The 26,629-nt window shown below is 50.3% G+C and overlaps 1 protein-coding gene and 2 long non-coding RNA genes across 10 annotated transcripts in view; 1 reads left to right on the forward strand and 2 right to left on the reverse strand.

Moving 5' to 3' along the window:
* On the reverse strand, positions 1–17,668 carry GPR157 (G protein-coupled receptor 157). Of its 2 annotated transcripts, XM_036999889.2 has the most exons (4): positions 17,155–17,660; positions 6,698–6,911; positions 3,295–3,489; positions 1–2,814 (listed from the first exon to the last, which is right to left on the reverse strand). In XM_036999889.2, the coding sequence occupies exons 1-4, from the start codon at positions 17,535–17,537 to the stop codon at positions 2,608–2,610; spliced, it is 999 nt and encodes a 332-aa protein (XP_036855784.2). In that variant the 5' UTR covers positions 17,538–17,660; the 3' UTR covers positions 1–2,607. The 2 variants fall into 2 exon arrangements, with proteins under 2 accessions (XP_036855784.2, XP_036855786.2); XM_036999891.2 differs by lacking the exon at positions 3,295–3,489 and having other exon boundaries at positions 17,155–17,668.
* On the reverse strand, positions 10,772–16,468 carry LOC140848814 (uncharacterized). Its single transcript, XR_012129970.1, has 4 exons — positions 16,328–16,468; positions 15,695–15,780; positions 15,241–15,331; positions 10,772–13,670 (listed from the first exon to the last, which is right to left on the reverse strand). It is a non-coding gene; the product is annotated as an uncharacterized lncRNA (long non-coding RNA).
* The window catches only part of LOC108398240 (uncharacterized), a 24,115-nt gene continuing 13,694 nt past the window's right edge, over positions 16,209–26,629 (forward strand). For 5 of the 7 annotated variants that reach the window (XR_012129966.1, XR_012129964.1, XR_001853376.3 and 2 more), the window contains exons 1-4: positions 16,209–16,316; positions 20,257–20,682; positions 21,710–21,900; positions 22,614–22,707. This is a non-coding gene — a long non-coding RNA (uncharacterized lncRNA). The remainder of the gene's footprint in view (positions 16,317–20,256; positions 20,683–21,709; positions 21,901–22,613; positions 22,708–26,629) is intronic. The other 2 variants (XR_012129968.1, XR_012129969.1) reach the window with 2 other exon arrangements.

Genomic DNA, 26,629 nt, shown 5'->3' on the forward strand with positions numbered 1-26,629 from the left:
TGAAAAATAATTATTTTATTTTATTTTAAATAATAAGACTTTGGCCTCAACCCCGGTGGCCAGGGCTTGCATTACAATTTTGAGTTTTGCACGTGCACAACAACTTCACGCTATGTTGTTACGTCACAACAGAAGTTTGTAAAAATGTTTTTTCTTGTCGTGGACATATGAAGAGGTTTGTTTGCATCCTCAGCCTGGGTCAGATAATTACTTGCATTAAAAACAAAACAAACGAAAACCCCTCAGAAGCACAGAGAGGCAGAAATGCCTGGAAAACCTGATTACAATACCAAAGTTCAGAAAGTGCCTGAGAAGAGAGGGGCTCTGGGCTGTGAACACACTATAATGAGGCCGTAGCACCGGTTCAGGCTGTCACACATCTGTAGCCGGGGATGCAGGGAGGTAAACATTAACAACACTAACAGGAGAGAAGGAAACCCGCTGAGGCAGAGCAAAGGGTAAAGAACACATCTTTGTGTCGCTCGGATCAGAAGCAAGAGTCCCTGCTGGACTTTTGGGACGTGGCTTCATTCCCATATTCCTTCAGTTATGAATGTGACTTTCCCAGCCAGACTGATCTCAGAAAGAGGCGATGTTGTTTTCAAGATTGGCTGGCCAGAGACTCAGCCACGTTCTTCAAGGGACCTGGCTCCTGGGCTGGGACAAGCCCCTCCCCTGCCCGCACAGTCTCCACCTGCAGAGACCAGGTGGGCAGTAGAGGAAACTGCAATGGAAGTCCCCAGCTGTAACTTTTGGGCGGTTTTTACCAAAGAAGCAGCAGGCAAGCGGAATAGGAGCTGGAGGGAGCCCTGGGTACCCAGAGGTGCTCTTGTGAGCCCTGGACTCCCCCTGCAGGCCTTTCCTCACTGCAGCCTCCTGGGAAACCCAGGTCTGGGCCTGTCATGTAGAGGCCAGGGCAGCCATGCACAGTGGAGCCCAGAGCCCTTCTGAGCAGGATTTATCACAGCAGCACTTCCCTGGGGCCAAACTCTCACTCAGGTGTGGATCATTTTCTTCATTGCAGGAAGCAATTTCCTGCATCTCTGCTCCATTCTAGAAGCTCACATGAGGGTGTCTACCAGCTATGTGATCCACTGTAACAGCTTTAGGGGAGACCCAGTTCCCCTGACATAGTCCATTTCTGTAAGGAGATCACCTTACTGCTTTCCGTAGGGCAGCCCAGCGCTTTCTTTGAATCCTAAGAGGCTTTCCACCTCTTGTTGATTTTCATAAAGAGACTTTCCTTTAAAGGAAACCAAAAATGAGCGTTTGGGCCTAGTTCTATGAATGACTATTCCTTTCAGATTCTCTTCCCGTTACAGATTCTGCTTCTGAGAGTAACACAGGAATCAACAGGATGGTGAGGCATTGATTTAAAACCTGACCGATTTCATGGGTTCAGAAAACCATGTCCATTCTGCAGAGGTCTGACAGAACCCAGGGGAGGGCTGCTGTCGGGTAAAGTTGTCATTTCCCTCCTGCCCTGCCCACCCCCACACCCTCAGTGACATTTACACCTCCCGTTCCTAGCCAGTGGCGTCTGTGATTTAACAGAGAAATTGTTTTCTGAAATTACACAGAAGTATTGGTGGAAGAGCCATAGAATATAGAGGACAGAAGCTTATTTGAAGCCCCTTTTCTTTTAAATGTACACAGTCACCCCATGCAACCATCTCCCACAACCTTCACCTCCAGGGAAGGATCAGTACTTGGGTCATTTGCTCTCTGGTCCCCTCTCCTGGGAGGCGAACAGCCAACTCCTGCGCCCTGCTCACCCTAGCTTCTGCCTTCACCAGCCCAGACCTGAGAGCGGCTTCTGCAGGGATTCCCCGCAACAGCCTCTTCCTCTCCTTGCTCCAGCCCTTGCATTGCAAGAGGGAACCTGTATTTAAGGGCCTAGGGAAGGCAGGACTCTGGATTCTAGCCTGTGCTTGAGACCCAAACACAATTTACATCAAGGGTTGGCAACCCACAGAGCGAACGGGGTTGCCCTGAGCCACTGTGTTGGGCTGTGAGCGCGACAGTCTCCAGGAAACCTCAAAGGGACCTTCCACCTGGTCACAGGTAACAGGCTCTTCTGTTGACCAGCAAAGCCACCCAAGAAAAGCCAGGTTCTCCAGGGAATCTCAACACCCTCCAAACCAGGGTCTGCCCATGATACCTAGCTGGGGGACACATCTCTGGAACCCCTGACATTTTATTGAGGATGGATGCATAGTGTACATATCTCTTCACTCTTTTCCCGCAGGTGTGGTGGGTCCCTCAAACTGTAAGCAGTGCTGAGTGGTCAAGAGGCCGACGACCACTAGGCCAGCAGGCAGCACGCAATGAGCACGTACAGCTGGGTTCCCTGGCTCTCCCTGCCAGCCCTGGTGCAAACAGACGCCCCCGGTGCAGCAGAACTTGGGTGTGAGTGGACATGTGTCACCTGAGGGTCTAGGAGGTAGAAGAAGCTGAGTCTGTGGCTGTGCCCCCACCAGGGGTCAAGAGCTTCAAAAGCAGGTTTTCAGTGCGGCAGATGTCACCCTGCTCCCTGCAGCAGAGGCACCCAGGACCGCCTGTCCCCAGGCAGGTAGCACCTACACACAGAACTGGGAAGAGAGAAGCTCAGGTGCTTGGAGGTTCCCCTGGGGTCCGTCTGGGTCCCTGAGATTCTCCCGCCTTGGAGGACGCAGGAGCCTCGGGAACTGGCCTCTCAGCCAAAGGCCGAGAATAGCAGCAGCGGCAGAGAGAGCAGAGCCGGGCTCGGACGGCGCGGGTGCAGAGCACGAACATGATGCAGTTGGCGCCCCCCTGAAAGGTGTTCCCGATGCCCTGTCAGGGAGGAGAGAAGAGGAGCAAGGAAATAACAAATTAACTAAGTAAATAAAAATAAAAAAATACAGAAGAGGCATGAGTGCCGGGCCTGGAGTGGGTCTCAAACCAACGTGCTGCAAGTGTGTGGACCCCAGGACCTTTCTTCCACCCCTTGAGGCTGGTCTGCAATGACTCTGGCCATGTGGGCCTTTGGCAGAGCGCTGGGCAGGCCTGAACTTGCAGGATCAGCCATCTCTCCTGGGGCCACTCTTACGCCACCGGATAGCACCTACCATCTGGGGCTGTTAGACACACACTGCCCTTCCACCTCCTCTCGTCAAGGCCTCCCTGTCCCGCGGAGAGGAAGGCACAGTGGAACCAAGACCCAAGCTAGCCGTATGTCTGCTGGCCTGTTGGGATGTATACCCATTCTGCTGGGGGAAGGGCTCAGACCCGGCCACCAGCGCAGTGAGGGCTGCGGAGGTCAGACCTACGTACGTGCAGAATGACCAGCACTGGTGTCCGCACTGCCGGGGAGCCACAGAGGGTCAGGATGAATCGCACAGTGCTCCAGACCCGGAGGCAGATGAAGATGAGCGGGATAAGGACCAGCTTCTTATCGGCCACAGAAGTGTGGTGCTGGGACCGGTGCGCCTCAGAGAGGAGAGGCCGGTACTCAGAGAGCGCCTCGTGCTGTGCGGGCAACACCGAGAACAGATGTGAATAAAACAGGCTGCCCAGGTCCTAGGGACTCAGACTAGCTCAAGAAGGAAGAGAGGCGGGCAGCGCCTTCCACCTGCACCCTGGTATCCCGGGCTCCCATCCCTCAGTCAGATCCTTCTCCTGAGCTCCTCTCTCCTCGATCCACTGCCTGCTCCATATATCCACATGGTTGCCTAAGACACATCTGAAATTTCTCTTGTTGAAAACGGAACGCCTAATCTCTACCCTATGCCTATTGTGTGCTTCTGACGGAAGCTAATGGAAACCCATCCTTTCAGCTGCCCAGGCTACTCCAGCCCACATCTCATGCACAGGCCAGTCCTGAGGGCTCGACCTTCAAGAGATCTGGAATCTGGATGTTCTGTCTGCTGTCACTGCCACCAGCTTGGTCCAGGCACCATCACCCCCTCTTAACTGTGCCCCTCGTCACCCTTGCCACCCAGCCTCCTCCCCACTACGGTCTTGTCCTCAGCACAGAAGTAGCACAGTTCCTTGAAAACCTAAGTCACCTTAAACCAACCTTCCACTCAAAGCTCTCAGTGGCTCCCCAGTTCACACAGTGGCCCCCTCCTGGTCTGACTGTGACCGAATTCCTGCTGCTTTCCCTCTTGTTTACTGTATTCCAGCTACACTCCCTCATCATTCCCCACACACCCCAGTGATAAGGAAAAAATCTGATATGTCCTAAATTAAGGGACATAAGGGCTGGAGAATGAGGGAGAGAGACAAGGAAAAGTCATCAGTCAATAGCTATGGGCCACAGCTAGCCAGAAACTCCATGTTCCTGGATGGTCATGTCAACAATCATCTAGAAGGTTCCCGAATCCACTACATCCCCCTTGCACGTGACTGGTATCTTACCGTCAACAACCAATCCACCACCCTTCTCTATGCACTAACCACCTATCTCCAGACTTTTCTCACTTTGAGTTAGTCCACCTTCCTTATCTGTAGCTGATGAGAATTTAAAGAACTGTCTTTCCTTGCAACCAACCTCTCATGAATATGTCCTGTTCCTTAAATCTGGTGGACAATCTGTTCTGTTACCTGGCCTTGCTGCTGGTGAATCAGAAACTTTCTGTCCCGGGACTCAGTCCTTATCTTGCTACATCTGTAAAGGCTCAATAAACCCATTTATTTTAGAGCACTCTGGGTAGCTAGAGTGTTTGATTTGCCCCCAGGTACACCCACTGCAGGGCCTTTGCACTAGCTGCCCCCTTATCTGAAATGCTCTTCCCCATCCATCCACTCCCTCACCCTCTTCAAGTCTTTGCTCCAATGTCGCCCTCTGGATGAGGCCTTTCCTAACAACCCTATATAAAGTACAAAGGCATTTTCAGGTAGCCTCGTGCCCATCGCCAGCTCTTTATTTTTGTTTTCATAGCTCTCATCATCCTCCTTCCTGGATGTCCCTCATCCCTGTTTGTCAGCCCTGTTGCTTCCTAGTGCACTCCCCCTCCAGAAGGCAAGTTCCCCCAGGCCGAAAGCCTGCAAAGGAGGGGCTCCAACCACAGCTGGGCAGAAAGAAATGGTGAGCAGGCAGGGCTTCTACTCCTGGGAATGCCCTTGGTGGGAGGAAGGGGTTCCCCACCTCCAGATCACACCTAAATTTGGAAAAACAGATTAGACTACTCATGACTAAGCTGTGATTTTGAGGCTGGTCCTGGGTCCAGGAGGAGCCGCACAGCCGGGCATCTCTGAACACCCAAGCTGCTGCAACTTGCGCCCTTTAGCAGCAGACCAGAGAGCTGCTTGCCCACCATCCCCTCCAGAACCCAGCGGGCCACGGGGCAGGGAGGAGGGTGGGTGCTGGGCACCAGCTAGGGCTGCTGGTACCTGGCTTCAGAGCAGAGCTCTGTCCAGTTCATGCATTTTCAGCTCTCCCTCCTAGCCAGAGGCAGGGAGCAACTCCTACAACTCCCTGGAAACCCCTGAGGAGCTGAGAGGGCCCACACTCACGTGTCGGGGTCAGCCCCTGCCCCAGGCTTCTCGCCCTGCTGCAGGAAGGGACAGAAGGAGAGGCGCACCAAAGGGCGGCTGCAGAGGGCCCCCGGGCAGAGCTGGGAGGAGCTCCGGGAGCCTCCGGAGGGGGCCAGGAAGCTCACCAGGGCGGCAGAGAGGAGGAGGTGGGAAGGTGCTCCAGGCTAAAAGGCCTAAAGAAGACCGGACCAACTGGTAAGCCCTGGTTGGGTCTCCGTCAATTACTCCAGCTGAGTCAGAAGCGGTTGGCAGGAAGGGGGAAATAGGTTAAATTTCTGAGTAAAAAGAGAATCAGAAGCTTGGACTTGAGATGACACAGATGGGAGCAGAGGGTGAGGATTAGTTGTCACACGCGACTGCGAGGGGCACCCTACAATAGGCTGAGCCAACAGTGTGCCCTGAAGTCGGGTGGTGGGACACACTCCCTTCTACAATTTCAGCCTCTGACAAATCAAGGCAAGAGGACCAGAGGCCCTGCGGGCTGGGCGCAGCGGCCTGTTCAGAGCTTTCACAGCAGCTGTCTCACTGCCCAGCCGCGGGCCCACGTCTGCGCCCTCATTCTGAAGCCCCACCATCAACCCGCTTTTGTGCACAGTTGAGACTCAATAAAAATGTGCTGATGAATGGCTGCGTGGATCCACCATGCGTTTAACTTGAGGCCTTTTTTGGTAGCAGTATTTGTAGCTGGGAGGAAGCCCATACTTCACCTTTGCAGAACTGAAGTTAAGAATGAGGAACAGTTTAGGCAGATTGTCAGAGAAAAGCCATCCTTTCCTAGAATTTCTGGCCAGCGCAGCCTACTGATTTATGAATTCCTGAGAGCCCGAAAGCCTACCATTTGTGGGAGCACCTGTGTCAGCGGGGATGGCGAGGTGGTCGCCTGTGTTGCGCATTAGGAAAGCCGGTGCCCGGCCCTCCCGGGGCGCCGCCGTTGGGTCCCACTGGGATCCTGCTCACCTCCGGCCAGCGGCTCGCGGCTGAGTGGCGGGTCCGCCCGGCAGGGGGCGGTCGAGGGCCGGCAGGGAGCAGCCGCGGCGCGCGCACCTGGGCGCTGGGCGGGTCTGGGGCCCCACCCTCTGCGGGCCCCGATCTCTCAGCCCCAACCCGACGCTCCCGACAGGACCGCGCAGTCAGCGAACCAGCCGATCCGAGACGCGACAAGTGCCCCGCCACTAGAGAAGGCCGCCCGGGCACCCACCGCTCTGCTGATGTGCTTCCGGACCAGCAGGTAGAGCACCGGCAGCGCGACGTAGGCCAGCCCCTCCCACAGCTTCCCGGTCAGCAGCATCCACAGCACGCGGTCCTCCGCCTGCAGGTCGATCCAGCACCAGCCCACTGACACGTCCGAGGCGTCGTAGCCGATCTTCTTCAGGGCCACTGCTGCTACGGTGATGACCAGTGGGACCCCCCAGCTAAGGAATGACGAGCAGAGGAGACAGAGGTCAGGCCCCAGCTCCCGGCAAGGTCTGCAGGGCGAGACGGCGTCCCTGGAGAAGACGGAACAGGAGTCCCCAGACCCACCCACCCAGCCCGGCCAAGCCCACCCTCATGTCACCGAGCCCAGGTAGGAGGACACAGGACGTCCCAGCCCCTCCCTGCCTGGACAGACACACCCTCCCACCCCTGAGGCTGGTTCTACTGCAGCACTGCAGGGATCCTTGGAGATGGCACTAAAATGCCATGGCATGGGGAGGCGGCTCCTTCACGTGCTCAGGGGGCCTCTGTGCCAGTCGCACACACCAGCCAGCATGTCCGTGCCTCACCCACACACTCAACAAGCAGTCAGCCCCTTGGCCAACCAGGGTCCAGGGATGCACACACTCATGGCTGGTGTGGCCTGGGCAGGGAATTCCAGGGTCCCGTGCATGTGCAACAGGATCTGGGCAGACACATCTCCTTGGTCCTAAGGCCTTCTTGCTCTATAGGATGGGGGCATACCCTGGAAAGGGCCGAAGGGGGGACTTAAAGCATAAAGCCCAGGGCAGAGGCCCCTCTCGGGCAGTGCCGGGCTGACTCTCCTAGAGCTTACCCTATGGCAACGAGGGATGAGAGCCCAGTGATGCCTGCACTGAGTCAGCTTGCAAAGCACTTTAAACTGGTCAGGGGGACACACTGATCTTCCCGGCAGCACAGCAGGGTGATTAAGAACTTGGCCTGTGATGTAATAGGCTGGGTCCAAGTCTCAGCCTGGCCCCCAATTGGCCAACATGTCAGTATTTTTCTCTGCAAAGCGGAGATGGTACGGTGTCTACAGCAGAGTATCACCATAGGTCATTATGAGAATAAACTAATGGGCGTATGTGCGGTGTACAGGACTGGGTGTGTCAGTGTTCACGACCGCCATTGTTGCTGTCATGTCTCTGCCCCAGGATTTGGGCCTGTGTGGTTTCTGGGGCCTATGTCCTAGTTAGTCACCTGGAGGACAAGCAATACATAAACAAGGCAGTGTCATCACTAAAGTGTCCAGTTCAGGTATTGGTTATATTTTGAGAGCTCTGTGTAAGGAAGAGTGGCTCTTTCTGAGAGAAGTTTCAGAAGAAGAAAAACGATGAGTTCAAAGGTGCCAAAATGAGGCTAGAGTGCTGTTTCAGGAAGGTCCTCCAAAAGCTGCAGGACTGTGGAGGACTCAAGTGGCCGGGGGAGGACTCGGCGCCAGTCACTTTCAGAACAGAGGTGCCATGTGCAACCTGCCGTCTTCCCCCATGCTGGCCTTGCAGGGATGGACAGGAGCACGAGGGGAGCGCATGACCAGCAGCCTCAGCATCCACGTCCCCGAGAACAGGCAGGTGGGAGGCAGCCTGTGCTCTCTGAAGTCACAAAGGCACAGAAGGGGCAAAAACCCATAAAAGGTAAAGGTGTATGAGAATGGTAACCAGTTACACCCAGGAGTTCGTCCTATTTTAAATGCTTCGTCTGTACAAAGTTATTCATCTGATAAGTTAATATATGTCAGTGTGAAGCTGTTTTGTCATAATAGGTGGTCAGCTTTTTAAAACTCATGCCATCCTGGGATTTTAGGACAACATATGTCCCAGTTATGTGCTCCACAAGGTCTGGTTCACTGCTCCATCTCCAGCACCTAGAACTGTGCCTGGCACCTGGCAGGGGCAAAACAAGGGCCTGCTGAATGAATGAACAAAGTTTGAGCCAAGTGCCTGAGACAGTTCTCCCTAACTTACTCCTTAAATATTCACGGCAAGGACATTACTGAAAAGCAAGCAAAGGGCTCTTAAAAGTGCTAAAACTGCAATCCTGGAGTTACATGTTTGTTTCTCATGACATTATGGTTTACAGGGTTCCTCCAAGGAATTCGGGGAAGAGAAAAGCGCTGTGTATAGGGAGTGTCAGCCTGAAGGAAGCTGGACCAGAGCTGAGGGTTGCTGTGGGGGCTGGAAGAGCAGAGGCAGGGCCCAGCAGGATGGAGCAGCCCCACACACAGGAACCTGGAGACCAGATGGTGACAGACTGCATTCTATAACTTGAGACTTCTGGAATGAAAGCTACAAAGTGATGTATTTCCTCTGCTACTGCGGTGTGCCCAGAGCGGAGTGTGTGCTAGGAAACAGAAGACCAAACGGGCAGAGGGCCATACACGGTTAAGAATGTGGGTTGGTCAGTCAGTCACTGTTTGAACTTAAGCACAGGTGGAAGCTATGTGAAGCCAGAAGGTACTGGGAGGTACCGAGGAGGTATTTAAGTGAGATGGTAAGAGGTAGTAATGGGGAGATGGGGTGGGTGGAGGAGGAGGAACAGTCAAATGACCAGCACAGCAGGCTCACCCAAACTCATAATTTGTGCATCTGGGCCATGGTGTGCTGGTAGTGTTTCAACAACTGGCTCTCCACAAAAATGTAATTGTATGCATGTATATATGTAAACATGCACATATAAACTAATTAAAAATTTTACTGATATACAAGATGTGAAGCACACAATTTGCAACTAATTATAAGATACACAAAATTCCTTACATAGCCAATTGAATCGCACAGAATGCTGTTGTTGATGTTTGCCACAGTCTGGTTATCTGTGGCCATTCTGTGGCTGCAGTTAGCAAATGACAGCACAGGCAGACCTCAGAGCCACGGTCAATGGGTTCAGTCCCAGACCACCACAATAAAGTGAATAATGCAGTAAGGCAGTCAAATGAATTCTCTGGATTCCCAGTGTATAAGCAAGTTTTGTTTATACTATAATATAGTCTACTAAAGGTGTAAAAAGCATATGTCTAAAAAAGGTACGTATCTTAGTTAAAAAATGCTTTATTGCTAAAAAATGCCAACCCTCGTGAGCTCTCAGTTGTAATCACTGATCACATATCACTGTAACAAATATAGTAATAATGAAAAAGTTTGAAATATTATAGGAAATAACCAAAATGTGACAGAGACATGAAGTGAGCAAGTGCTACTGGAATGGTGCTTGATGCAGGGTTGCCACAAATCTTCGATTTGCAAAACATGCGTATCTGCAAAGCACAATAAAGTGAAGCTCAGTAAAATGAGGTCTTCCTGTAGTTCCATGATGTAAAAGTGGTTGCTATTTTCATTTTCCTTAACAAGTAGGATGAAAGTTAAATCCAGAAGATACAAGAAGCAAGGCAAAGCGGGAAGTCACTGGTTCAGCAGTGACTTAAGCCACTTCTTCGTGGGATTAGACGATACTTTCCGACAGCGGAGGAGTATTTTTTGTTCCTGCTCCATGATACTGCCTCTTCTTACCACCTCCTCCCTTAAACACCTGGCATTCTGCTTGCCCCATGGTGGCTGCCATTTCTGCTTAAATTCAGACAAGTAACACTTTTAAGTTTAACCTTTACTATTAGTATTTTCTCCATTGCTCTTTTAAGTCTAGGTCGGGGATCCAGCAGACTATGGCCCTTGGCCAAATCTGGTCCACGGTCTGTGTTTTTTAAAATAAAGTTTTATTGCAAAGCTGCAACATTCATTCATTTACATATTGTCTATGGCTGTTTGCAAGTCAGCACCGCAGAGCTGAACAGGTGCAATTGAGATCACACAGCCTATAAGGCTAAAAATACTATCTGGCCCTTTACAGGAATTTTGCTGACCTCTGCTCTACACAATTGACAAAACAATAAACCAAGCCCTGTTCTGTAGTGGTTGCCAATTTCCATGCTATACCCAATCCCCCCATGGCTAATTTCAAGCCACCAATATATGTAGCTGGGAACAGATGAGCAGTAGCATACCATTACACAGAATTTCCATCACACAGACCCAACAGATGTGCACTGATAAAAGTAAAATAATTAAGATTTTTGAGTATTTTTATTACTTTTGTTTTTAATATAATGTATTTAATTGTAAGCTTATACAATTTAATTTTTATTAATAGTTGTGTTTAACAATCAGCTCACAAAATGCCCTAAAATTTAACTATGGGGTCTCACTAGCCAGCTCCAGTTCACCACTGGGCAGGACATTAAAAGGAGAGTGAGCTGAAGATTCCCCCACATTCTCAGCCTGGGGAGCGTGTCGCAGGTTGGCATTTTTTGACAACCTCGGATAAGCCGAGCTACCCTGAGCTGTAGGTGGTGTGAATCTGGAAGGCACCCCACAAAGCCATGTGTGATTCTTGCTTTCCAGAATATACACTTCCAATTTCTGTCATGTACCACATAACCATTTTTTCCGCTCCAAAAAAAGAAGCCATCCACCAAAAAATAAACAAAATCACAACCAGTAAGATATAGCTTACAGCAACGCACATGAAAAAGACCTTTAGTTGATTGTGATCTAGAAACTCGTGAGGTGAGTGGGGTTGCCCGGATGCCCAGAGGTAGACGGCTCAGAACTGCCAGTAAATAGACTGTCCTGTCTCTGTGTGGGCACCTGTGACCCACATTCTAAATCTGGGATTAAGTTGGCCCAACACAGGGCACATTAGGAGACGTGGGCCTTGAGTCATCTCATATGAGGAGGTCCTGCTGGGAAGAAGGGGTGAGGCACCCGGAGGAAAGGGCAGGGTGGCCTGCTCAATCTTAACCCAAGGGCTGACCGGGCAGCTTCCCAGGAAGCCCAGGATTGGGCAGAGATGCATGAAGGATGCCAGTTGAGGGACATGGCTAAAGCAGGTGCCTTCTAGTGCCCCTTCTCTCCAAAGCTGTGACTGAGCCAGGGGAAGCAGGGCTGGAGCCTGCAGGCCACACTCCAAACAGAATCCCCCCTTGAAGACCGGGCCCCAGTTCTCACTGTGTTTGCCTGAAACCAACGCCAGATTCTGAGTTGGCTTCATTCCCACTCAGAGGCTGTTAAGGGCTGAGTTACATCACCCCAAAATTCCTATGTTGCAGTCCTCACCCCCAGTACATCAGGATATACTTCTACTTGCAGACAGGACCTTCAACGAGGGGATTAAGTTAACATGAGTCTGTAGGGTGGGCTCTAATCCCATCTATCTGGTGTCCTCATATGAAGAGGAAATTAGGACACAGACACACACAGAGGGGCACCAGCGAGCACACAGGGTATAGATGGCTGTCTGCAAGCCAAGGACGGGGGACACCACCCCTGCCAACACCTTGATCTCAGACTGCAGCCCCCAGGACTGGCAGAAAGCTGCCCAGTCTGTGGTCCTTTGTTGGGGCAGCCCCAGCAGACTAATACAGAGGCTTTCTACAACTACGCGGGAGTCACATGTCCCAGCAGGGGATCATATCCCAGTTCCTGGGCCTCCCACACCCTGACTGGCAGAGCTGGGCGGAGGACCCACAGTAAGCTTGCAGGGGAGGTGAGCCGACAAAAGCCATTCAGATCTGTCACGAGTTTAGCTCTTTTCGGAACTTGCATCCCTTTCGCTTTTTAACTCTCCTTCAGAGAAGCAGAGCCAGAAGCATAGCAGGATTAGCACGTGGCGTGGAAGGCTTCGCTGACCCCGGAACTCCGTGCATTTGCCAGGGAACGCGGAGCAGGGGGCCTGCCCCCAGAACAGTGGAGCCTCTGGCTTCCCCTTGCAGTTCCCAGCTCTGCCCAGCTGGGGGCCTCCTGTCATGTGGTCCCTGAAGCCTCCCCACCAGAGTCAGGGTGGGGGACACCTGCAGTGACAAGAGGTCTCCAGTTCACACACAAATGGGAATACCCTTCCCCATCTGCATGAGGGGGTTGGCCTGCAAGCGGCTCAAGGCCCCTGGGTTGGGTTCCTGCACTTTCCCTCACCCTAGAACCTCACCCTTCCTACAGCTCTTTCAGAAGGGGTGGCTCCTGCTGGGAAGGAATGAAAGGGTTTTCTCCCCCAAATAGCAGTGCCTGGTCTATGTAGGAAAGCTTATGGAAAGCCCTGAATGGTAACATAACTCAAAAAATGCTTTGAGAACAAAACTATCAGGCAACAATGTGTCAATTTATAAAGCTCTTGGGAGCAGAAGCCCAGCTGCAGCCAGCAGGGCCTGGTAAAGAGCCCCATGGGCGCCGTGGCCTGGAGGTTTGTTCCTGGGACAACAGGCACTTACTGTTAAGCATGGGGAGGAGGGGCAGGTCGTGGGAGAAGTTCAGGGAGTTGGCCACCAGCCGGGCCACCATGAGGTCACTGCAGCTCTGGCTGCAGAAGCGGGGGGTGTCCAGAGGAACTTTTAACCACCCACACGATAGCAATACCTTCTGCAGCTCTGGTTCTAGTGTGCCCCAAGGAACCACCCTGTAGTGCTCAGAGATGCTGGGCAAGGTGTAAGGGCCCGAAGAGTCAGGCCTTACTCTGGCTGGAGGGGCGTGGTGGCCTCTAGGACTACAGCCAGCTTCCCATGAACACACAGGGGTGCAGCACAGAGACCTCCCTCCCCAGCACTACCCTCTGAGAACCTTTTGGGGCAAGCAAACAAAGCCAGTTCAACTCCTGTGATCTGGAGAAGTACAGCCCAACATGGCAGACTTCTCATGCAGCCAATGTGCGTATCCCTCATTCAGACACCACCTCCTCGAGGCCTTGTCGCTGGCTGCAAAGTGAGCTGGTTTCCAATCAGACAGCTTAGAACACCCTGCCCTTCAGGGCTCACATTTTCCCTTTTCTCTGCATTGCTATTGACAAAATCTCAGTGGAGCCCACAATCAGGTAACAGCTTTGTCCATGTTTTCTCCTGCTTTTGGAAGGTGCATGTCCTTCTCTTTTGGAAATACACGAGGACTCAGGAATTCCAGGGACACCAGGTCTGCAAGCTAGTCATAAATGGTTACAGAAAAAATAATTAGGATAAAGCTGACATGGCAAAATACTAATAATGGGGGAAAATAATCCAGAAAGTTAAAAATTAATTATTGCTGAATTTTATCTCAATTTAAAAAACTAATGTCAAGGCCAGGAGACAAGATGGAATCATAAAAGAACAAACCCAAGCCTCCCACCTGTGGTTATGTGGCAAGTCTCAGCAGCTGGGACTGGAGGGTGACCATCCCGCCGACCCTCAGCTTACTGGTGATCAAAGGAAAGAACAGTACTTAGCAGGACCTCAGGAGCCAGAGGCAGTTTGTGATGAGATGCAGTTTCTCTAAAGACCAAACTGCTTCCCTCCAATGAGAAAAAAAAAAGCCTTTCTCTGAGGGGAACCATGTCAGCTCACGATGGGGCCCTGGAGGGCCAGGCAGGCACTTTTTGGGAACTTGTATGTGTGCAGGGTTCTCTCCTGCCTCCTGCTTTACACGGCTGCATTTGGTTTCATAGACGGCTTTTTCCACTTAACATTGTATCATGCCATTTTTGAAAATATGACTTATAGAGTGCACAACCAATATTCAATGGCAGCATACCAGTTAATGGTGGGGTGTGGTCTCAAACTTAATGTTCCCTATTGCTTGGACATTGGGGTTACCTGACAGTGCCACACAAACTCCTTTGTACATAAAGCTTTGCATGAACTTTGGATTATCTCTTTAGATTAGGTCCCAATAAACAGAATTACTGGGTCAAGGGGTATGAACCAAATATTGTCTAAATGGTTTATTCCAACCTCTGTTGCCAATAACAATGTAGGAAAATACCAGTTTCAGTGACATTTATGATATCAGTAACCTATTTTTTTTCTTATAATTGAATGAGAAAATGGTGCTGTTATAATCTGTATTGTTTTGAGTATTAATGTGGGCTAAACTTTTCTCCACATATTTATCAACTGCTTTTATAATTTTGTCCTTTGTCCGTTTATCAAGTTAGTTACTATTTTTTTAATCAATTGATAAAAACCATTTTACAGAATGGAGATATCAACCTTTTGTATTGCCAAATTTAAAAATACTCTCCAAAGCTGGAAGGCTTGAAGAACAGGACTGATTCTCCGTGGGCTGAAATGGTTAATAAGTGGGTGACCAATTAGCCATGTTCGAGGATGAGATTTCTCATGCCATCAGGTCTTTCAGCAACAATAAACTGGTACAGCAAAGAAAGACACTAAAGAGTCCTTAGCAAGGCCATGAGCAATACAGTCTGAGAGGATCTAGGTCAATAAATGGACCTGTTAGACAGGTGCTCTATCAATTCTCTTAGACTAGCAAAGTCCATGTGCTAAGAGCTAGAGGCTCCAGAGAACAAACTGTCAAACTGTGATACAGGTAATATTTTTTTCTTTTTAAGAAACAGAGGGACTATGGACCCCTATGTTAATCGCAGCACTATTTACAATAGCCAAGAAATGGAAGCAACCTAAGTTTCCATCAGTAGATGAATGGATAAAGAAGATGTGGTACATACACACAATGGAATATTATTCAGCCATAAGAAGAAAACAAATCCTACCATTTGCAACAACATGGATGGATCTAGAGGGTATTATGCTCAGTGAAATAAGCCAGGTGGAGAAAGACAAGTACCAAAGGATTTCACTCATCTGTGGAGCATAAGAACAAAGCAAAAACTGAAGGAACAAAATAGCAGAAGACTCACAGAACCCAAGAATGGACTAACAGTTTCCAAAGGGAAAGGGACTGGGGAGGGACAGGGAAATAAGGGGCATTAAAATTAGCACACATAATGTAGGGCGGGGGGTGTGGGGTGCACAGGGAAGGCAGTATAGCACAGAGAAGACAAGTAGTGACTTTACAGCATCTTACTATGCTGATGGACAGTGACTATAATGGGGTATGTGGTGGGGACTTGATAATGGGGGGAATCTAGCAACCACAATGTTGCTCATGTAATCATATATTAATGATACCAAAATAAAAAGAAACTTAAGAAAAAAGAATCCTACCTTACAGGTTTATCACAGTGTATTGGCTCCCTGATGCTAAACATTCTGCATGGTCCCAATGTTAGCTATAATTAACATCCTTAAAGCTGAAAAAAAAAGAAAAAGAAACAGGGACTACAAATAACAGACAAGATGAACAGCTCCCATCTTTCTCACAGCCAGAAGGGGATACACACTCTCACAGAAGGCCTTTCCTAAGCACCACAGACAACGTTCCTGTCTGCAGGTCTCTGAAGCATCTGAGGGACTGTCTGAATGGCTCTTTGCAAAGCTCTTGATGTGAACAGCTGAGAAGCAGGCCATTTGGTTTCCCAGGGACCAGCTGGCCTCCATCCAGCAGCTCTGAGATGTGGCGGTCAAGTGACTCTTACAGGCTTGTGACCTCACTGTTGTGACACCCAGGTGACCTGTCCCTACCAAAGTGCTGACTGTCCTCAGTCCCTTGGAAAGCACTCAGATATTTAACAGAGAGGACCTATAATTAGGGCAGTATTTGGTGCTCTTATCTGGGGGAGGGAGAAGAGGGAACAAGCCCTATAAGATTCCTGCCTTGGGCTCAGCACAGGACAGCACCAGGTGTTTGGATCTTGAAATTGCGCAGAAAGAGAGCAACCTTCAGCAGGTGAGGGTTACCTGATGAGATGCTTTCACAACAGGGCAGGGCAACGCCTTGGTTTTCTCGACTCTCAGAGACGCCTGACAGTTGGTGGCCCTCTTCCAGACCAGCCTCTGCCACTGACCTCAACCTCAGAGTTGCTAAACTCTAGAAACTAGCCTAGATCATCAAGAACAGAATGAGAGACTGGGCCTGGAGGTCTAGAGATGAGCAAAGACAAAAGACAGACAGTCATTAGGACATTTTACAGCTGAGGTAGTGCACGTGCAGAGGGCTGGCCAGATGGGCAGCCTGGAAGCGGCTGAACGCACCACAAGTGCTGTGGTGTGGGGTGGGAGGATGGGATGGGGAACTGCCCCACTCTGCAACCTGGGGCAGCACCTAACTCATCTCACAGCCTGGAACCAGGTGCTTCTCCCCGTGGGCATCAGAGATAGCCAGAACGCAGGGAAATCAGGAGGCGAAGGGCGTAAGGTGTCCTCGCCCAGTTCTCCAGGCGCTGCCAGTTACCAGGCAAGGGCTCTGAGGGTGAGCTCTGGCCCCCGCACCCACCAAGGGGTTGCACCGAGGCACCCACATTGCGGAGAGGCTCGGCTTGGGGCAGGCACAAAGGGCGCCCTGAGCGGTGAGGCGAGGCACCCGTCTATCTCTTGGGCAAGCCTGGCATCGTCCTGCGGGCCCAGGCCTGCCGGGCGTGGGAGGGGTGAGACATGAGCGGCCACTGCCCGCTACACGCCTGGCAGGTCCAACCAAGATGCGGGTGCTAGAGGGGCGAGAGGGCCACAGGGGCGGCCCCCCGAGGGACCGGGAGCGGGAGGAAAGCAGCGCCGCCGCCGCCACCCACCTGACGACGTGAAAGGCCCAGAGCAGGCGGCCGTCCCGGGGCCCGCGCGAGGCGCGGACGATGCTGAGGTACAGGTAGAGGGCGACGGCCACCGTCCAGAAGAAGGAGCTGGTGTTGGCGAAGGTGGAGAGCGCGCCCTGCAGCACGCAGTCCCACGAGGGGCCCTCGAAGTCCTGCAGCACCCCGTAGAAGTAGGAGGCGGCCGAGAGCAGGTCCGCCAGCGACAGGAAGAGCAGCAGTTGCCGCGCCCGGCTGCGCAGGTCGGGCCACAGGGCGTGCGTGGCCACCAGCAGGCCGGAGCCGAGCGCGGAGAGCGCGCAGGACAGCAGCACCACGACGCGCTCCGACGGCACCAGCTCGGTGGGCGGCGCAGGCGGCGGCATGGCGGGTGCGGAGGGGCCGGTGGCGAGCGCCGCGAGCACTCAGGCGGGACCGCGCGAGCGGCCACCGCCGTCTGGGCGCCAACGCGCCCGCGGCTCGTGTGCCGGCGCGCACCCCGCCCGCAGCCTACTTCGCCCCGCGCCCGGTCCCCGCCCCTCCCCGCTCCCGAGCCCCGCCCCTCCCCGCTCCCGAGCCCCGCCCCTCCCCGCACCCGAGCCCCGCCCCTCCCCGTACCCGAGCCCCCCGGGCCTGGGCCCCGCCCCTCCCGCTCCCTGGCCCCGCCCCCTAACGTCCCCTCGCCCTCCACACTCCTCCCCGTGGCGCCCACGTGCCCCCTGCGGCCTCACGCCCCCAAGCCCGCCACGCCCCACCTTTGCACCCCCCACGCCCTGTCCGGGGCTCCGCACCCGGGCCGTAAGCCTCTCCAATCAGCCCCGCCCGCGTCTGCCCGTGGCTCCCCATCCCGTCGGCGTCCCCGTGCCTCGCCCTGCATTCCTATCCGCCTCCCGCGTGCAGGGCTACCTACCCCTCCCTGCTCTTGCCAGATGCCTGGGACGTCCCGTCCTGGAGAGGGAAGGACTAGTATTTTTAGGGCTAATAATACCCTCCTTTCGCCAGCTCGTGTACGGGTGTGTGTGTGTTGGATGGGGGATGGAGGTATTCTTTCCAGTAGTAACACAACAACTAGAGTAAAATCCTTTAGCAGTGGTGCCCGAAGTGTTCACAGGGTTGCTGGTGGTAGTTATTTCGGGAAGAGGGTGTTTCCAAATTTTCTTACAATGAGCACACTATCTTCTTAAATTAAGCTTATTTGTCTTTTTTTAATGAAACATTAGTTCCCATTTATTGATTTTTGGTTCTTTTAAAATTTCATTTTAAAAATTGAGATACTATTCGTATACTGTAAATTTGGCTCTTTTAAGTGTACAATTTAGTGGTTAATAGTAATACTCACTAGTTTGTGCAGCCATCGTATAAATTCTACGTTTCATCACCTCAAAAAGAAATCCAGTTGGCAGTCACTCCCCTCTCCCTTCCCCGCCAGGCTCCCCCACCACCCCGCAACCACCAATCCACTTTCTGTCCCTGTATTTGTATATTCTGGACATCTCACATAGATGGAATTAGACAATAGGTGTCCTTTTGTGACTGGCTTCTTTCACTTTGCATGCTTTCAAGGTTCATGCACATTGTAGCTTTCTTTCTTTTTATGACCAAATAATATTCTGTTGTATAGATGCACCACATTTGCTTTTCAATTTATCAATTGACAGCCACTTGGCTATTATGAATAATGTTGCTGTGAACTTTCACGTACAAGATTTTGTGTGGGCATGTGTTTTCAATTCTCTTGGTTATATATAATACCTAGGAAAGGAATTGCTGGGTTATATGGTTACTCTAAGTTTAACTTTTTGAGGAACTGCTAGACTGTTTTCCAGTGTGGCTGCGTTGTGTTACAGTCCTACAACAATGTAGGAGGGTTCCAGTTTCTCCACATTTCTCCTAACACTTACTATCTCTTTTTGATTCTAACCATTTTAGTGGCCTGAAGTGGTGTCTCATTGTGGTTTTGATTTGCATTTCTCTAATTAATAATGATGTGGAACATCTTTTCATGTGCCTGTTGGCCATTTGCTTACCTTTTTGGAGAACTGTCCAGTTCCCTCACCTGTTTTTAAAAAATGTTTGCTTTTTTTGGTTATTGAGTGCTAAGAGTTCTTTATATATTCTAGATACTAGATTCTTCTCGCATACATGATTTTCAAAAATTGTCACCCATTCTGTGGTGTGTCTTTTTACTCTCTTGATAGTGTACTTTGAAGCACAAACGGTTTTAATTTGATGATGTCTGATTTGCCTATTGTTTTCTTTGGCTGCTCTGCTTTTTGTGTCTTATCTAAGAAATTATTGCCTAACCCAACATCACGAAGAGTTACAACTATGTTTTCTTTCTTCCCAATATGACAGTTTTGGTTACTGTAGCTCTGCAGTAAGTTTTGAAATGAGGAAGTGTATTTTCCTTTTTCAGTATTATTTTAGCTGTTTGGAGCCCCTTGCAATTTTGTATCAATTTAAAGATCAGCTTTCCCATTTCTGCAGGGGGTATGGGGAGCCAGCCAGAATTTTTATAGGGATTGCATTTAATCTGTATATAAACTGGGGGAATAATACTATCCTGATAATATTAAATCTTCTTATCCACTGTGATGTCTTCCCATTTATTTAGGTCATCTTTAATTTCTTTCAATGATGTTATGTAGTTGTCAGTGTCCATTAGTTTATACATACTAAAAAAGTACCTAAAATATAAAATCAAATAATTATAAAGCACATAGTCACCCTGAGTAAGAAGAACATTTCCAGCACACCAGACTGTCCCCCAAACCTTTCTACCTCCTTAGTCATTTCCTTGCTTTTTATTAATTCATTCATATATGTATGTATCTCTGAACAAAGCATAGTTTGCCTGCATTGAACTTTATATAAATGAAATCACACTATTTTTTTTGCCCAATATTATTTTTATGGGATTCAGCCATGTTCTTTGCAGGAAGCTGTTACTCATTCATTTGCATCACTGTATAGTATTCCATTATATGTATAATATATTAACCCAGTCTACTGCTTTGGACATTTGGGTTGTTTGCAGGTTTTGGTTAATACAAGCAATGCCAGAATGAGCATGTATCTTTAATTTTTATTTTTAATTACTAAAAGCAATTCTCAGCAGCTCAAGCAAAGCATACTCATGGACTTTGCAGAGAGCTGAAGAGCAGCTGCTTTCCTTCGTAGTCACTTCAGAAGGCCCTGACCTCCTCCTGAGGGGACCCCAGACCAGGAACTCACCATGAGAGAGCTTGCTGTCAATGAAGCTTCTCAGCTTTTTACTGGCATGAGCAATTTTAAGTTTGGATTGTGCAACTGGCTCTGGGCTTCAGCACATGGCCCAGCAAAAGCCTGGAATGGACTCCCTCCCGAAGTTAAATCCCTCCAGGATTAAATGATCATAGTCATTTAATCCTCTGGATATTCTGGGGAGAAAGAGGGACAGAAGAAGTCTTCTGGAAGCTGCTCTGCTGCAGATCAAGCCTGACTATATCTTTCCTGCTTTGCTGAGATGAAAGCCTTCGCTCACTTCTCCAGGTGAGCATTTGGCTATTTTACTGATAATTTGGTCAGGAGATGGCTTGGTTTTATTTGCACTGGAAGACAACATTCAAAGAATATTCATACTTCCCACTATAAGGGGAAAAAATGGTAAAGACATGCAACGATCTAGCTTCAGATGGTTTAGACTTAAGCTTGAGGCTGGTTTTCCAGTCTGAACTCACTGATGTTGCCTGGATGGAGGTGAGAATCAAGCAGGAGGTGAGAAGCACTACTCCCAAGTTTCTGGGTGATCATGAGCTGCCTTAGTGTTCTCCACCAAAGGAAGCCAATAACTCCTGACACCCCACCCATCCCCACATTTCTCAATAGAGTTCCTGGGCTCTGCTGCTTCTATCCCAGGGGCTGGTCCTCAAAGAACAGCAGACCCAGAGAAAACTCAGGCTTGGCTGCCACTGCCAGTTCCCACCCCATATGGACTGTGATATCCTATTAGACACGCGTTTCATTTTCAGTCCCTCAGCCCTCCCTTTCCTTCCTCCTCCATGGGGGGACTGGTAAGAGCTCAGATGGATTCTTTTGATCCCAAGTCAACTCTCTAGAGGCTGTGCCAAGCCAGCTGGCAGTCGTCTGCTGCTCCATGTCCAGTGTCCAAAGAGGCCATGTCCAAGGTCCTGGCACCCCACAACAGCCTCCTTTGCACTGCAGATGTCCGGCTGCAGAGCTGGGGCCCAGACCCAGAGAGGCCCATGACCAGAGAGGCCAGAGGTCCCAGGAGCAGACTGGCTTTGGCCTGCTTTTCCTCCTGCCTCCCCCCAGGAACTGGCACAAGATTCTTCTCCTCTGACAACTGCAAAAGGGGCAACAGTTTGGAGTCTCGAAATCGAGGAGCCCTGAATGATTTTCTGAGCTCAGCTACAAACTAATCAACAAGCCCCATGTGTGATTTTTAAAAAGGGAACATAAGAGGGACTTTTCCTCACATTGTTGGTAGGAATGTGAGCTGGCCACCTTTCTCATTTCCCTTTTTAAAGGTGAGTATGGCTCATCTTGTCATTTCCAGGTACACAGCAAGCAATAACAGTGGAAGAGGAACCTGGCCATGTGGGCCCCTTGCCGTACTCCCCACACCAGGAGGTTGTGCAACCTCTGGCATGTTCATGTGACCGTTGCGCCACACAAATGAAAAACCAGGACAAGACTGACCAGCCATGTTTCTGGAGTCGAGGGCTCCTCTGCGAGGGGCACCATCTGGTGGGTGGATTTTCCTAGGGAGACGCCCTCAGTCCTCTGTGAGGTGTGCCTAAACTCTCTCCCAACACCTGAGCCTCGCTCTCCCCACCCCAAACTCTGAAGGCTCTTGCTCCAGCTTGCTCCGTACTGTCCCTCCTGCCTGCAGAAACCCTACAACCCTGGTTCTGATGGGCTTTTAGGTTGCAGCAGCTCCCGGGGTCACTGCAGCAGAGCTGCAAGCTGCCCGGGTTGACTGAAGAGTAGCTAAGCCACTGAAGGGAAAGGCGATCTTCCTCTAAGCCTCTACTTGGGGCCTCACTCTTTGAATGGGCTGACTTAAAGCACACTGCTGGCACCAGGAGAGGGCTTAGCATACACAGGAAACCCAGGTTCTGGGCCTGCTCCTCTGTCCTGGCCACGTCTGGTGGGCAGAACCCTGAAGACCTTCCACTCAGAGTTCCTGTCTCCTGATTATTTAAGTAAACGCGAATCTAGGTGTTTCTGTGAGGGGGTTCCGAGGGTGGAATTAAAGGTCTGTTACGGACTGAATGTTTGTCTCCCGACCCCCAAATCCCTAGATTGAAGCCCCAACCCTCAATGTAGTGATATTAGGAAGTGGGGCCTTTGGGAAGTAATTGGGCTTGGAGGAGGTCATATGGATGGAGCCTCATGATGGGACAGGGCCCCTTAAAGAGGAAGAAATACCACAGCTGTTTCTCCTTCTGCCACATAAGGACACAGCAAGAAGGCAGCTGTCCGTAAGCCAGGAAGCAGGCCGTCCCGAGGACCCCAACCAGCCGGCACCTTGATCTTCCAGCCTCCAGAACGGTGAGAAACCGGCGTCTATGATTTAAGCTGCCCACGCTGTGGTATTTTGTTACACAGCCCAAACTAAGTCAGGTCCCACATTAAGTGGACTTTAAGACACAAAGATTATCCAGGTTGGCCTGACCCCATCAGAAGAACCCTCTAAAAGCATAAATTTTTCTTTGCCTGGTAGCAGAAGGGGAAGTTAGAGAAATCTGAAGAGTGAGGGAGATTCTGTGTGAGGGACATGCGGCCTGGTGATCCAGCCACCTGCTGCATGTCATGGGGGGGCCTGTGAACAGGAAGGAAATGCAGGTGGCGGCTAGGATGACGGCCATCTGAACGAGCTGGGGAAGCAGCTGAGCAACAGTCGGTGTGTGAGACCCCGAGCAGGAGACCTGGTTGAGCCATGACAGACTTCTGACCTACAGAAACTGTGCAATAAACGGGTATTGTCTTCTTATAAGCCACCAAGTTTATGTAACTTGTTACACAGTGATAGCAAACTGTAACAGCACATGACCTAAAAGGGGCCACTTAATCTTTCTGAGCCTCCATTGCCTCATCCAGAAAATTCACAGGGCTGTTGTGGATAAGAGGCCATTGGGTGTGCAGACAAAGCCCTGGACTGGGGACCAGAGGGCCAGAATCTGCTACTTGTGCCACGTTGAGCAAGTCATGTCACTTAGACTCATTTTCCTCCCCTCTGCAATCCAGGCAACAGCAGCTATTTCTTCGTAACTGAGTAGTAGCCAGACATATAGCCACTCAACCAGATTACAGTTCCCAGAGCCCCTTGCAACTAGCTGTGGCCCCATGACAAGGTTTCACCAATGAACCATAAGTTCAGGCATATAGGATGCCAGGTGTGGGCCTTAAAACATGCACATGCCCTCTGGCTCTTTCTCCTTCCTATGACTGGAATACTGAGATGCTGAGGTCAGCCACAGGGCTTCCACATGCCAGCAAGGAACATGACCTATAGGATGTGGAGAAAGAAGATGGAAAGAACCTGACTGGCAGGTGTTGCTGGGTCACCTACTAATCTGGCATGCTTGTCTTTGATGTTGGCTGGGGGAGAAATAAACATCTTATGTTTCCTCAGATCCACTGGCTATTGGGGCATCTTTGTTACAGCAGTCGTTTCTGGCTGAACCAATACAAGCAACCACTACAGGGAAAATAGGTCTGGGGGTCACAGGGAAAATTTGGCAGTGCCCTGTAAGCATTAGCCCAGTGTTTTGCTTTGTAAAACAGAGCTATTATATGTGTCACGTAATTTACTTGTGCTTATAAATATGTGTTATTTGAAGACTGTTCTAGAATTTCAGTGAATCAAGGGGTTCTAGTAATTTATTAATTCCACAAATATCTACTGATCCCCTAAATTATTTGAAGATGCAGCACACAAAAATTCCCTGCCTACAAGGAGTTTACCTTTTGGCCAGGACAGATGATAAACAATGAACAAATATATAATATATCAAATGGCAGTAAGTGTGGGAGAGAAGAAAGCCTGGTAGTGGGTCAGGGCACACTGGTGGGCATGATGGGAGTGCTTTGTACAGGTATTCAGAGGTGTCTCTGATAGAGAGCATTTGAGCAAGATCCTGAAGTGGAGGAGTGAGTCCTGGACACCTGGGGGAAGAACATTCCAGGCAAAGGAAACAGCACGTGCAAAGGCCCTGCCAACCCATGGAGGAGGAGCACAGCCTATCCATTCAGGGAGCAAGGAGCTACTGTGGCTGGAGCAGTGCTGGGGGGAGGAGGCTGCAGGGAGGCGGGGGCCCACAGCCAGCGTGAGGACTTCAGCTTACGCACTGACATGGGAGCCCCTGGAGGGCTGAGCAGAGGCGCCCTGCAAGCTACTTGTGCAGAATGAAGCCCGGCTTAGAGGCTGCTCTGTCACCTGTGTGAGGGATGATGGAGACAGAAGTCATGGATATAATCTGGATGTAGAGATAACAGGATTTCCCTGGGTGGGGGGTGTCAGATGTGAGTGTGAGCAAAAAAAGAGCCAAGGAAGATTCTAGATTTCTCAGATTAGAGGGCAGTGTTGCTTTGCACTGGAGGGAGCAGGTTCATGGGGAGGCAATAGCAGCTTAGTCCTGGATGCACTAGGTTCCATTAGACAAGCCAAGGGCAGGGGCTGGGGTGGAGTTCTTGGGGAGGTCCTTTCTGGAGATAGAAATTTGGGGGAAGTTGGCCTGAAGATGGTGTGTAAGCCATGAGACTTGAGATCACACGTATAGAAAGACATCTCTAGAGGGAGCCGGGGGTCCTGCAATGACCAGAGGTGGGGGTGTGAGTCAGCATAGTGAGTAAGATGTCTTTAAGCAGTGACTTTTTAAAAAAAAAAAATTGTGGTAAAATTTTTATATTAAAAATTGCCATTTAGATCATTTTTAAGTATACAAATCATGGCACCGATGGCATTCACAGGGCTGTGTAACCGTCACCACTATTTCCAACACTTTTCATCACCCCCAACGGAAACTCTGTCCCCCTTAGGCAGTAACTCCCATCGCCTCCTTCCCCCCAGCCCCGGCAGTCACTAACCTGTCTCTATGGATTTGCCTTTTCTGGACATTCCACACCAATGCAATCAGACAATAGGTGGTCTTTTGTGTATGGCTGCTTTAACCTACCATAATGTTTTCAAGGCTTTGCCATGTGGTAATGGCACCTCATTTCCTTTCAGGGCTAAATAATATTCCATTATATGATATTTTACTTATTCATTCACCTGTTGATATATGCCTGGGTTGTTTCTGCCTTTTTGCTGTTGAGAGTAATGTTATGAATAAGCAGTGACTCTTAATATAGATCTGGGGAGGAGATAAAAGGAGTGAACAGCCCTCCTCAGAAGCCCTTCAGAATCTTGCAGAGGATGTAAGATTTCTTTTGCTTGGTAAAAAGGGACCATGGGCTAAACTGGTTGAAAAACTGGCTTTAAAGGAAACGGAACTAATACTTGTAACCAATATAAGATTGTATATCAACTATACTTCAATTTTTAAAAAGTTTGAAAAAGGAACTGAAGGAAAAATTTCAGTAAGAAAAATTATATATCAATTATATACAGATGTCCAGAGAGGGTGTCTTTGATGGGGTAACATTTGTGCAAGATCCTGCAGTGAAGGAATGAGTCCTGGGACCCCAGGGGGGTTGTGGGGGAAGCATTCTAGGCAGAGGAAACAGCACATGCAAAGGCCCTGCCGACCACTGGAGAGGAGAACAGCCTGTATGTCCAGGGACTGTGGTTGTTATAAGACCAGCTGCTGCTGTATCTTACTTAATGCGCTAATAAGGGGGACGTGTACTACTCCAACAAATTCGGTTTTATTAACTATTTTGATAACTATATTGCACTAGAATTGTACCGCTTTGTAATCCCACGTTTTATTTTTCACCGTTCTCCTTTGGGTCCATAGGCATCAATGGATGTGCAGAGGGGTCTGTGGTGTAACAGGTCCAGAGTCTGCTACAAGGGCTTGCCTGGCTTCCCCGTCTACCGTCATCCCTGGGACAATCTTGGTCCCAGACGCGAGTCCTCTGGTCATGATCTGCGTAGTGCCGTATCTCACCACCAGGAGGCGCTGCTTCCCCCATGTCAGAGGAAGCCCAGAGGCAGGCTCAGGGCTTCCTCCCTCCCATCTTTGTCCTAACCAGGGCTGGCATCATAAACTGGCAGGTTTTCTCCCTTAAAAAAACTTTAATTATGGGAAGTCTCGAACATGTGCAAAAGTATATGAATCCCCAGGGAGCCATGAGCCAGCTTCAATGATTATTGCCTCACGACCAATCTTGTTTCGTCTTGTTACACCTGCCTGGGGAGGTAAGTGTGCAGACGCCCAGGCCCCGCCCAAGAAGGGGGAAGGAGAGGCTTAGGGCTCACAACACTGCCAGGCCCCTTTGGGAACCACGGTTATGCACGTGGCCC

Source organism: Manis javanica, chromosome 4 (assembly GCF_040802235.1).
Source record: "Manis javanica isolate MJ-LG chromosome 4, MJ_LKY, whole genome shotgun sequence".
NCBI lineage: Eukaryota > Metazoa > Chordata > Mammalia > Pholidota > Manidae > Manis > Manis javanica.

Bases quoted from the DNA above. Each gene is read 5' to 3' on its own strand.
- GPR157 (XM_036999889.2), bottom strand. From the start codon at position 17,537: ATGCCGCCGCCTGCGCCGCCCACCGAGCTGGTGCCGTCGGAGCGCGTC. The intron at 3,490-6,697 runs GTGGGTGCCCGG...TTGCCCGCACAG, and splicing joins GGAAGCACATCAGCAGAGCG to CACGAGGCGCTCTCTGAGTA. The intron at 2,815-3,294 runs GTACGTAGGTCT...CCTCCCTGACAG, and splicing joins CAGTGCTGGTCATTCTGCAC to GGCATCGGGAACACCTTTCA.